Source organism: Chaetura pelagica, unplaced genomic scaffold (assembly GCF_000747805.2).
Source record: "Chaetura pelagica isolate M959 unplaced genomic scaffold, ChaPel_1.0 scaffold69, whole genome shotgun sequence".
NCBI classification, from domain to species: Eukaryota; Metazoa; Chordata; class Aves; order Apodiformes; family Apodidae; genus Chaetura; species Chaetura pelagica.
Genome location: NW_009970724.1, coordinates 11,738,609 through 11,751,923, shown reverse-complemented (window position 1 = coordinate 11,751,923; position 13,315 = coordinate 11,738,609). Strand labels below are relative to the sequence as shown.

The window sequence follows — 13,315 nt, the reverse complement described above, 5'->3', positions numbered from 1 at the left end:
AATTTAATGAGGGCTGATGAGTCCACCAACACTAAACTCCATATTCAAAAGTTAATACATTTTTTTTACTCATTTTTACAGACTCACTTTTTCCATCAGGTCAAAAACCCAATCATGTTTCCATTGACTGAAGGCTTTCAAGTCACTTCTTCCTTATGAAGAAGCTGGAGACCTCTCAGCATCAGTTTCTTCTACATAACCTTTCTCCCCAAAAGCTGTATTTTAGCTACAGAAAAAATAGGCAACCCAAATACTAACTGAAATTTTTTTGCAGTCTATCAAGAAAGACTCTTCAGCTAGCAAGCAGTTACATAGTATTTTTATAAATTGGTTGTGATATTTTCTCTACAAAGGATAAAACCCTTGAAAATACTAACAAAAAATATTTGCAATAACATCCTTAGATTTAAATTCTTCCTGTTTAAAACTTATGTCAATTTAGTTGTGAAGGAAAAAAAAAAAAAAAAAAAAAGGGCAACAACATTAAGACGCAGGATACAGATCAAACTTGGAAGTCCCTCAAGTGTTTACACAAACTTGTTTATATCATATTTCTTTTCAGCTGAGACTCTGATAGGCTTCCTCCATACAGATACAGAATTCTATCATGGAATTTTGCATCATAAATCAACATCCATCATCGAATATTCCAGCAGGAACAGGAAAACACAGTCATGCATAAATAAAGAGTTCAGTTTAATTATTAGTTGGGAAGTGAAGTATTTTTTTTAGTTAAGCCTCATGGATCCCTAGAAATCTGCATTAGTCCATGGGACATTCTGTAATCTTTACATGCAAATGGTCAAAGTAAGGAAGAAATTCTGCCCAGGATATATTAAACCCATGGCACCAAAGTACCTTGTGTTCACTTTCAGGAGAACAGGTAAATCTTGCACAACTACATGTTTGCTCACTCATACTTTTTTTAGAGTTGACCAACATTAACTAAAGAAGCACCTTGTTATTTTTGTTATGTAATTCAAGTATTATTTGCATGTTTAGTGAAGTCAGAATTAATGTATAAAAGTGGTTGGAAAGATAAGGAATTTCTAAAAGAAGTGTACAGACTTAAATTGTAAGGCTTTGCAATAGCTAAAACTTTCACGTTTCTTTTTGCATTTAAAGAAATCTTCTTTAATATTAGACACTGGATAAAGTAACATAAATACAATTTTTTTTTTCTAACAAGGAAGGAGTAAGAAACAAGACTGAAACATTCCCATAAATCCTTCCACCCAGTAGAACACTTTAGCCAATTCAGAAAAATGCCTGTAAACAAATGTGACCTTTAACTTGGTAAAATACAGATTTTGCAAACCACAAATCAATAACTTAAAATAAGAACTGGTAAGACTGAAATGCATCTCAGAAATGAGGGGAAACAAGCTCAAATATAATCTGATGTAAAAAATCCTTAAGATAATTTACAGAACAAGAAACCTACAATTAAAGTAACTGTTAGAAATACTATCCTCACAATAACCACACTTCAGTGTCTCCAACCAATTTTTAAAATTTAAAAGCATCTATTCACATCATTTTTTTCAAAAGCCAGGGTATTTTCCAAAGTAACAATGATCAAAATATCCAGATTAAAAACATATCATGGAGTAAGTAGAATGTTTCAGAAGCAGTCAGCCTAACCTTTGAGTTCATTTGGTCCTGGGTGGAGGCATAACTAGAGTGATGCCCAACTGTAATCTGTAATTAGGTTAAATGTTCTTTAAATTTGAGCCAGCTGATCTATCAAAGGGTGCAGACTGAGAAATACATGCTTCTAATTCTTGCATCAGTTACTTCACATGCTAATTTGAGATACTACTCAAATGTTTTTAGGCCATGTAAATCCTCACAGTTAAATTAGAGCTGTTTTTGCTTGAGTTACTCTCACATAAAGCAAACACTTTGAGTAAGCAGTAATGAAGTAAAGCTGTATGACAGGAGATAAAGTCAGTGATTACTTTTTGCTAAAAGTTATTTTCCCATCAAGTTTAGACAACAATGCCAAAAATCAGGACGTGTTCCACAACAAGAGAAGCCTTGATCCATGCAACATTAAGTAGCACTTTTTGACACATCCTTTTTTAAATCAGGCAAGTTTAAAGGATGCTGCAAAAGTATTCAGATCTCATTTTCTAGAACTAGCAAAGGCAAAGGTCCTTTGCAAAGCTAGCAGAATTGTGTTTATTGCTGGAAACAGTTCTTCAGGATCATTTTACAATGGCAGGGATGGAAGGGAAGGAGAAAAGAGGTAACTCTTCAAAGCTGAAACCTCAGATTACTAAAATGTAAGTGGTCGGATTCCAGTTATTCTCCCCAGATTATGGATTAGAGAAACTGACAACTATCCTAGGACATCAGGGTTAGAGAAATGGCAGTATCCAAGTTTCTAAACAGAGAAAGAAGTAACAATTTAAACTTACACCAATTATATACCTTGTATTGTGTTTTTCTGATTTAAGTGCGCATTTAAGAAAAGAAAATAGTATAGAACGTTTCCCCTCCATCATCACTATTTCTAAAGCAGGATTGAAAAAGATAATAAATAAAAGCAAACCAAAAAACCCACCAAAACAAGTTAACAAAAAAACCCAGCCTATTTCTTTATTTTTATTTTCAAACAAAGAATCCATACCTTGGCAGTGTTCTACTTTTTCCTTTTCCCTTCATTGGCATCCTGTTTTGGTCTAGCTGAACGAGCAAATTGCTGAAATCCTGTTAAGGACTACAAGCGTGACTGATAAACAGAAACCAATCAAGAAACAAAAATGAATTATTATTTCAGCGAAAGAGAGTTTAATAGGTGGCCTCTGTGAATTAATTCTACTACACTATTACACTATTATGTATTATAACAATGGTGTCTAGTAGAACCTAATTAATCTGCAGTTTGAAAAATGTTGAGAGACTGTTTAAGAGTTTACAATACTAAGTAAATAAGGAGGACTAGTCAGGGGGTGGGGCAGGTGCAAAGAGAAAAACTACAGCAGGATAAATGCTTGATATTTACAATCTTCCATACCAGCATGTTTATTATTCTACAACTGTCTCAGCAGGTATTTAGGAGTAAAGAAATCTAAAAGGAACAGAGGTTGGGGTGAATAAGTATACAAAAAAAAGGTAAACTATGAGACATTTAAATGAAAAATGAAAAAGGACAGCAAGAGATTTAAAACTTATAGACAAAACCAGAGCAACTGAAAAGTGCAGAAATCCCAACATGTTACACAGGTTCAAAAAGTGACTGACAGTTCCAGCTGGAGAAGCAGTCTAAACAGACCACTAACCCTGACAGGAACATTTATTCATGTTCTTCATTCTGCAAACACAAGCTTAACCAAGTCAAAAAAGCCTACTAAGTTTAAATACAATGGTCATACAAGCTAAATTGTCTTTTGTATTGTGTTTGCAAGATCAAGGAGCTACAACCAGAGAAGTAGATTTTATTGTCTTAAAGAAAGCACATTTACTTTCCTACTTCAGAAGAGATGCCTCTATATATTTTTCAGTTGCCATAAAACTAACAGTTGTACATTAAGCTATGCTGCCTGGTTTTCTTAATGTATTTCCTCTGTCCATAGATTTCTAAAAGGGAAGAACATTATGAGAGAAACTAGAGATTGACAGATGATTACAAGGAATGTAAGTGTTTGAAGAAAAAGATACAACCACCATGGGTTTTTCAAATAAGACGTATCCATTTGCTTCTTTTAAAGCTTTAGCAGCAGCTTTTTCATTAGGAAGTCCAATGAAAGCCTGTCCCTTCATACGGCCTTCTTTCATCAAACGTATATCAAACCTAGAGGCAAAAATTGAGGATTAGGAATTACTCATGTTTAACCACACTTTCATATTTCACAGTACAAATTTAATTCCTATGCTTCAATTTGGAAAAACAGCAGAAAAGGGAGCAGAGGCTACAAGCAGAAATTATGCCATCGGAGACCATTTTGCCAGGGGGAACCATTTACAAAGAAGTGACATTGGACCGCAGGATGGGAAACTGTTGTGCAACTGGAGTAAATATGACACATGCAAAATGATCAGACACACAGTCACCTACACTGCTCATTCTGCATCACTCAGCCAGTAACAGTAAATTTAGTAACAAAAATGTAAGGTCAAAATAGTAGGGTTTTCAGACACAGTTCAAAAATAATTCTATTTCTGTACTTGTGATAAATGAAGAATTTCAGATTAAACATTTTTCTTAATGCAGAAGCAGAAAGAAAAAATACAGATGACAATTTTCATCAGTGTTACAGAACATAAAAGGCTTAACTTTATCAAAGTATCAAATTAACTTACATATTTCGTTCCACTTCTGACTTGAAATCAACATATCTTCCAAAAATGAACTTGAGATCCTGAAATCAAAGGGTAGGTATAAGAGGAAAGCTGCCAAAACAACTTTCTGATAAATATTTAATTTGCTTGTTTACCTACCTTTTCTTGAACTTGTTTAGCTAAATTCTTCACATATATCCTGCAATTTGGATCACCTGGCTCATAGTTTTTGAAAACAGAAAATTTTCCCATTTCTTGAAGAACAGAAAAACAGACAGTGTGTTAGGTCATTTAAGTACTTTGTATTTTTTGCTCAGTATAAAATAACTATATTTAATATACTATCAATCAATAAAGGAGATACTTGTTTAAACTATTTGTTACAACAAATCAAAGAGCTATTATTATGAACTTTATGCTCACAGATATACCTTCTCTAGAAAGCCTGTTTTTTTCTAGATCCCTTCTAGAAATAAATTCTGATGGTATTTCATCTTCCTCCTCTTCAGTTTCCATTTTATCATTTGAGCTAGGAGCTGGGAAAATCCTTCCAAAGCCTGTGTTATTGATTTCTTCTGTGGTTGCAGAAAGTTCTGGAATTTCAACACATAACGTAAGTGGTTTGTATGTTTAGTCATAAGAGGATCAACAGCAAGCAAAAAAGTTTACTATTTCCAGTAATGTTTCAACATAGCAGACTCTGTAAAGCAATCTGAACACATCCTTAAAGAAATGTGTCTTAATACCTGGTTTGACAAACATACTTGCGTTATACTGTACTGTAAAATCAACTGGACTACGAATAAAAGCTGTGACACGTGCCAGTTAAGGTTAAACTAGCCTTGCTGCTCAAGCCTGCATCCATTTCAACAGTTTATCAAATTTTCTTTCAGAGAAACCATACCTTGCTGTAAAGTTCCAAGAAACACAGACTGAACATAACCCTATAAGAAACCACTACAACTCATTGTTAATTATTGACTAACATTTTTATAGTAGATAATTAGTGCATCACAGAGAAGCTGGCAACCACGTGAATGCTACTCTCTAAGAGCTGGAAAAGGACAATGTGAAATTAGTTTAATACATTGAGAATACATTTGTAACATATTTGCTAAAAACACCTTAACATTTAAGAGTGCAATTCACCATAAACACACAGATCACATAGGAGAGAGACCTTTAAAATCCTATGGATCCTTTACCAAGGCACAGAGTTCTGTGATTTAACATGGGAAAAACAGCAAATGCAGACAAGATGCAAGTTGGTGTTTCTAAAGAAGTCTGATAAATACTATTTACGGAAGTTCCAATTCAAAAAAATAAAATAATTCCCAGCCTAAACTTCAGCAGCATTCTACAGATTGAAACCACAGGAATTTAATATTAAATACGTTTGAAGTATGAATTCTCTTACCATTTTTTTCTTCTTTCTCTGAGTTTATCTGAATAGCTGGGATGTCAGTAGTAATATGGAACTCAATTTTTTTATGACCTATATGCTGTGGCTGCTCAAAGACATCTGAAGGTGACAGTGCAGGGTGCAAATTACTGTTTAAAACAACATGTTAATTAAAAAGTCAGACGCTGATGAATACATAAATCACATAAAAGATTTCTTCCATATAGATTTTATGCTGCTGCTCACAACAAATACACCATTTCTTCATTTCACAAATTTTGCCCAATACAGTCCAAGTTGATTAAAACACTGCAAATCCAGCAGGTGTGGCTGGCCGTGAAAGCAAAACCAAAAATTAATACCACAATAGAATTTAGACAGGCACTTATGAAAAAATTCTATCAGTAACTTAAATACAAAAAATGTGAGCCTTGCTGATGCTCTCACAGTGTATAAAATATATCAAATTAAACAAACAAACAAAATAACTTGGAGAAGGAAGAAGGCTATTAAGTCAATATGCATTCACAATTGATTATTAATACATAGAAATCCTACACTGTTGTCTAATTTGCCATAGTAATGCAGCTTCAAAAAACAAAATTATTTAAAACCAAATCAGTTTTTATTCTTCCAGTATCATCCTTTTCATTTATTTTAAATTTTTATTTTACAAAGTATACCAAACAATAAACTGATACGGCTTCTGTCTGGGCTGTGATATGAATTTGTTTTTCTATTTTATGAGAAAGGGATTTTATTAGTTTGATGGCAAGAGATATACAGAGCTTGAACCAGACACACTTTACAGGTTAAGGTTGTTGACCAGGCTTGAGTTCAAAGCACACAAAAATTTGGACCTTTCATGCAATAAAGCCAAGCAAGAGGATAAAGGAAGATCAACTCCACTACCAAATTTACACAACAGTGAAGAATGCTTGTTTTAAAACAGCAACACAAAAGCAAACATGATACACAGAATGTCATTTAGTAAAAGGAATAATCTGAAAAAGTGCGAAAACCACAGCAATAATACAAACCTGTGAGGAGCACAAACGGGAACATTCAGCAAGTCTTTAATTCTTTGCTTTTTTCTAACACCACGCCTCTTCGTGTTTATTGGTCTTTTTGGCTGAAGGGTTGCTAATTCCATCAATTTGGTCATTCTATTAAAAAAAATTAAAAAGAACCAAAGTTATTGACAGTTTATTTGAAAATTTGAAAACCCTTCTGCCTTCCTTAAAGGCCTCAAAATACAACTTTTCAGAATATGCTTATAAATTGAGCTACCTTAAGTCTGAAACTACGTTAATAAACAGTAACACATGGCAAATAAGTATGGCACTTAAGTGACTGATCAAAATCAAAGAGAATTCAGTGATGCCCCATCCTTTCCTCCCCAAGGACACACCTCATTAAGACACTGAAGCTGTAGAAATGCTAAGAAGCCCCAAGTTGAACCTTTTTTTTAATAATACTATTTTCACTCAACAGGAGTGCCTTTTTGCAAATGTATGTATGGCTCTGAATCATAAGGACTTTGTTTTACTTTTCAGTTAAAATACCAAACAAAGAAAATTGATTCTTCATTTAGTATTGAAGACTGAAAAAATGCAGCTAGGATACAATTCAGTCCCAGAACTGCAATAGAATTATCAGCACCCACAACTGCTCATTATGACTACTCTTAGCAATACACACTCATGTACAAAGAACATTTTGGAAGTCAGAGTGCACATGTAATTCACGCTGAGTAGTTTAAAAAGTAAAGATGTGGGAAAATGAAGAATCTAAAAACCAAACTAATTATTGCTTCTTTGTATCTGCACTCTCTCCTCATTTTGAGTTTTTGTTTTGTTGGCTCTTGGTTTTTCAGCACCTGGAAAGAAAATCTATATACTGCAATTGTTAAGAGATGCCATCATTTGCTAAACTAGAAGCCAGAAAATGAAAACATCACTTTAAAATAGCCCAAAAGCTTGCAAATTACTACAATGTATACCTCTCCTTTTCCTCCTCATCATCGCTTTCATATTCTGATTCATCTCCACTAGATAGTTGCTCTTCTTCCTCTTCAGGCAAAGGAGGCTCTTCAGGAGGCAGAGGTGGGATTGGGGGCGGTGGCACAGGCACTGGTAAATACTCTTCATACTAATTATGGACACAATGTTAAAAAAGCAACTAAACATTTTAAGAAAAAATTGTGTATCTTGTTTTCCTTCACATAATAAAAGCAGTCACAGAATTTCAAGGCCTGACTTCTCACCTTACTACTATTACTACTTACTTTGCATAACCATTACATTCACAGTGCTTAAGCTGGCCCAATTAGACAAGTCATATTATTCCCAGAAAATTAGTGTGAATCCATTTATTTAATAGATTTCCCAGTTTTCTTTACCAGCTAGCCCTCCTGTTAATAGAAGCAGGTGTTCTGTTAGGGCAAACACAAAGTGCAGTGGAGCATAATTTCACTATATCCAAATACTGTCAGTATCACTAGCAATACAAGCCCTCACCTGCTCTATCTTTCACTGGCAGTCAGTTAAAACACTCCATCACAGCAACACGACAGAGACAAATCTGTTTGTCTTTATAAACAGCTCACCCCTAACCCTCTGCTAGTTTCCCTCAACCCAGCCTCTTTCAAAAAACACACTGGAGACAGAGCATGTTAAATCCAAAAGGGTTCTATAATCTCATTAACAATCAGAATCTCATCAAAACTCCAACACATAGATCAAACAACTGAACATGTGTTACCACTGTAAGACAAGGGGCTAATGGTATTCTTTATTTACTGTATCTATAATGTGATGCTAAAACTTCCCTTTTTTTTAATATACTCAACAGTTTGAAATATTCCAGTGCTACTTTCACACATGTATATTTCTTTGTTCTAAGTATAGATGAAAAGATTTCTTTAAAATACGCACATCTTAGTCAAGGAACTGTACCAGCATTCACTACCCTTAGAAATTTCTCAAAATTTTAAAACTTTGAACTCCTACATGTTGCTAATACTTAAAATTGTGAATCCATTTTACAGTACTTAAAACAAATATCAAAAAAGTTACCATGGGAGGGCGAGCAGTAATTGGTCCAAAAGGTGGAGGAAGATTCATTTTATTCATAAGATGAAGTACCTGAAATTATTTAAGACAAGTAAGATTTCCTTTAAATGAATGAATAAAATTAGCTCCTTTCTAGGTATCACTGCCAAAAACTTCTGGCAGCTGTAAATCATCATATTTTTAGTGAAGACACTACATTGGTTATTAGACAATGTGAAAGCCTGCACTTGAGATCCAGCACTAATGGTAAATAAGCAACACCCTAAGAAGGCTAATTAAAAAAGTAAAGCACCTTCTCAGAATGAAATTTCAAGCACTTAAGTCACATCTAAATAGGAAGATCATATCCAGTTAAGCCTTCAGTGTCAATGAAGTAATGGTTACTTCTTACCAATTAAATCTTACTATCTCAACATTGCAAAAAATTAACATTGGTTAACACCATCACAGGAAAACTAACTTAATATTTTCTATGACAAACATTATTTCTGTGGATAATTAAAACAAGAGAAAGGAGGTATTTTTATGCTTTGTTTTCTGTTTTTTACTTACCTGGACATAAAATTTGGGCACACTTGCCAAAGCATTTGCTATATTTGCTAGAATTGTACTTGAAGGTGGCGGATACAAATATTTGAGGCAAGAATTGATGGGAAATGTGAGGCTGAAGAAACAAGATTAAAAACAAGGACACATCAGTCATTATCTGATGATGATACTAATAATTACTGATTACTAGAGGCTGAAAGATTACTAGAGGTGTAACTATTCATTACATACAAAGTATCACTGAAATAGTACTATTTTCCCTAGAACAGTTTTGGACCACTTACGTGATGTCTTTAAAATCAGGGAGCAGTCCCTTAATGAATGACAGACTTGTTGAGCTTTGGCTCAAAGTACCAACACACGAAGAAAGCCTAAAGCACAAGGCACCATCCATCACAACCAAAAACACAGCACAGCACGTTGTACAAACATCACTGACTCAATGCTCAAAGTGCTGGCTTTATTAGTCCAAAAATAAATTCATCCTTCATGTATGCAAAAAAGCAAATGGGGTAAAAAGAACAAGAAAACCCTGGAAAAAAAAGGCAATATTCTGCTGTTAACACAAACTCTTCCTGAGGAAGCAACGCATCGTGCTAGAAGGCTCTGATGCAATCCTCAACTTCATGGCTCAAAGCACCAGTTGCTACTCAACTGCAAGGATTCTGAACTTGAAGAACTAAAATTTCACCTTTATGGCAATTCCTACATCTATGCATGTGTAACCGTGGCATACTATGAAACAAGAGAGAATGCAGCATACCACATTCTCGTTCAACAGGGCATGACCCTTTTTCACAATAAACTGTAGCAGATTCAGAATATATAAGTTACTAACCCATGGTTGGGTGCAATTCCATTATCTATTTTAACACAGTTTGGTTCTTTCTTCTCTTCTTCTTTCACTGGTTCTTCTGAACTGAAAAATAATTAAGCATTAATTAAAACGGGGCAAAAATGAAGTGCCTTACATAATGTATCAAATATGTTTACGATCATACATTAAAAATTATAAGAAATGGATTAGTACAGAATAAATACATGTGGATCTTTACAGCAGTCAGACTTCTAAGGCCTACATCAGTAAATATTTATGCAAACTTAATTAAGTCTCCCTATACTTAAACATTGCTGACTTACATGTACTCACAGAAAAAGAAAACTATTTCATGTTGCTCTCTGTACAGAGACTGCAACTCTCTGTTCAGAGACTGTACAAAATCAAAAGTATTAAATTATTGATTTGTTAATATTCAGAGTTGGAGAAATAACTTGAAAGCCCTATAGCTGATTTTAGTTAAGCACTATCACATAGCTTCTATCCCTTAGTTACATATTACACAGGTAATCTGAAAGCATAACCATGTAACCTTTTTTTTTTTTAAATAATGTATTTGACAGTCATTTGAAACCCAAAATACTACTGTTCTTGGCATTAGGATGCCATTGATTATTTTTTTTTCCAAATCTTACATACTATTTAACAATTTAAAGAGTGACTCAGACACTTCTGTTTGTTCTGCTCATGCTTCAAGCAAGACACATGGAAAGCAGCTCCAGCCTAGAATCCAGTGGCTTGAATACTATAGTCTTATCCAGTTACACTAGCAGGTGTCAATTCTGCCTAACTCTTAATTAGATTAGAAATAAACATCAAGAGGACACTGTATGCACTGTTTACTAGCAAAATAAAATTATAATCCTGACACAAAAGAAAACTAGAAGAGTTTCTTTAAACACAGGAAATCAGCACAACACAGAGATCAGCTTATACAGACTGGAGTCATGATCTGTAAATGAGAACAGGCCCATCTGCTGATCAAAAGACATTCATAATTATAAGAATAACGACCGGAATTATTACACAGTAATACTGAATGAAACAATGCCAATGGGAGGAATGCAGTCACTTACATATACTTCTAAACAGTTACAATTTATCCTTTGATTTAACAGTACTATGATAGTTTCACCAATACGGAGCTTCCTTTCCTTCACCACAAACATAGAAACTACATGACTGTGCACATACCTTTTAGAGGTCTCTGAAACAGAAGGCTGGCTAAGAGCCTGCACACCATCTTGCTCCTTTGCAAATTCCACAACTAAGGTGTGACCTAAAAGTTTCAGCTGATGCAGTCTTGACAAAGCCTTAAAATAATTATAATGGAGAAAAGAAAGGAAAGGTGAAAACCAGCAGAATTATTTAAAAGCATTTTTTTCTTTGATTAGCAAACTAGCCATAGGATACAGCCCCAACTGCTTTAATCTAAGTCTGTGCCACTATGGACACAGGTAGTTCTGCTCTTTTCCTGCCTTCACATCCCTGCATTTGGTACGTTCTTCCCTGGGAGCAGAAAGGAAAAAGGAGGTTTGCACAAACAGAACCACCAAAGAGGTTTGGTTCATCTGAACACAATAGCAAGACTGCAGCCTTAACTTACTACATAGCCTAGTAAATATCTGTGATTTCAAGTAACCAATCTCATGCTCATGAACTACAAACATGCTGAAGTCCACTGGTAATAGCTGGGAATTTTGAAATCAAGATTCTTCACACTTGACACCAGGTAGCTCCAGCATTCTGAAAGGCCGGATCCTGAGAGGCTGCTAACATTTGACACCAAGCAACCTAATTTCAACACTGTTCACCACACGTGGCCTAACTATTTTCAGCAGTTCTTTACAGCAGGGCCAAAGAAAAAAAGAAAAAAAAGCAACATCAAAAAAAGCAACAGGGTACAAGAGGGAAATTCAGGACAGAGGCTTTTTACCAGGTTCATGTTTTTAAAGCATCAGCAGTACCACTTTTTTTGGCAGCCAGGTAGTTTTTTGCATCAAAGTTGGGCAAGCAAGGCAATCTGGAGTTCTGTACATCACTATGTGTGAATCTCATGGCAAACATGCTATTATGCAGGAAGACAAGTAAATTGTGCTTGGTTTACTTTTATATTTAAATGCAAACACACCCTACACAAGGCCCTGATCAGTTTCCAACTCATAGAAGCTGCACAGACTCTTAGAAGGCCAGGTTTTGTGTAAAACATTTTAGAGCAGAACCAGTAGGTCAGAAAGGTGCTTTCCTAAAACATCCAGTAACAAACTCAATACAAACCTTCATAGCTGCATTTTCACTGGGAAAGGTAGCAAATGCAGTATGTTTCTAGAAAAGAAAAAAATTCTGTCATACTGAATTCAAAATAAAAAGCTAAGAAATTGCATGTAAGACATATCCACAAGTAATTTGTAAATTCAAGTTTACATATTTGAAAGCTTTCAGGTAGACATCATTTAACTCTTATGTGAGGAAAAGGTGAAAAACCAGGGAAATTTTTTGTTAAGAATTTGTCAAAAATTAAGATAGAGACTCAGCAGTTTGAGGAATACAGGAAAACTTTTTAAATTTTTTTTTCCAGTGAGCAAAAAGCCATCCTAAACTGCAGGGAAGTAGGCATTGATAAAGAAGCTTAAACCTCTTTTCAAAAACAGAAATTTATTTCAGCACCTCTCAGTAAAATATTTTAATCAAAGTGCCTCCTAAAAGCATTATTTTTCCTGCTACAAAAGTCATGAACCGTTGTTGAGCTCTGAAAGTTTGGATGGTTTCTAACTAATATTTTCCCTTGCTTTTTAAGTATAAAAACTCCTTCAGCTTCCAAACTAGATCACATCCAATTAGAATACACAGTTCATCTGAAAACTTGTTTTAACACACTTTATTACTTCATCTTGCCACTACACGATTCAGTATTTAAACCTTAAAACATTAATGCTGCTACAACAGCAGCTATCAGAACAATCCGCGAGGCTCTTCTCACAGCATTCCTCACAAGGCAGGCACTCCTGGGTTTGCAATTTAAAAGCATAAAGACCTCAAGAGACAGAGCTGTGAAGCCACATCCCTGCACCGACCAACAGGCACCTCGGCCTAACAAGGGGCCAAAGCTGCCGAGCAGGGCACGGGCTCTGCAGCCGGCGGGCAGGCAGCACCCCCGGCTCAGAC

General features: G+C 35.0%; 1 protein-coding gene across 1 annotated transcript in view; it reads right to left on the bottom strand.

Moving 5' to 3' along the window:
- Positions 1–2,644: 2,644 nt before the first annotated feature.
- Positions 2,645–13,315, bottom strand: part of RNPC3 (RNA-binding region (RNP1, RRM) containing 3) — a 12,743-nt gene continuing 2,072 nt past the window's right edge. The window contains 13 exon segments of the mRNA XM_010006783.1: positions 2,645–2,707; positions 3,667–3,799; positions 4,309–4,367; positions 4,447–4,541; positions 4,719–4,880; positions 5,705–5,838; positions 6,730–6,855; positions 7,692–7,840; positions 8,767–8,835; positions 9,316–9,427; positions 10,151–10,231; positions 11,345–11,463; positions 12,428–12,493. Of these exon segments, the coding sequence (XP_010005085.1) occupies positions 2,648–2,707; positions 3,667–3,799; positions 4,309–4,367; positions 4,447–4,541; positions 4,719–4,880; positions 5,705–5,838; positions 6,730–6,855; positions 7,692–7,840; positions 8,767–8,835; positions 9,316–9,427; positions 10,151–10,231; positions 11,345–11,463; positions 12,428–12,493 (1,365 nt within the window). The 3' untranslated portion in view covers positions 2,645–2,647.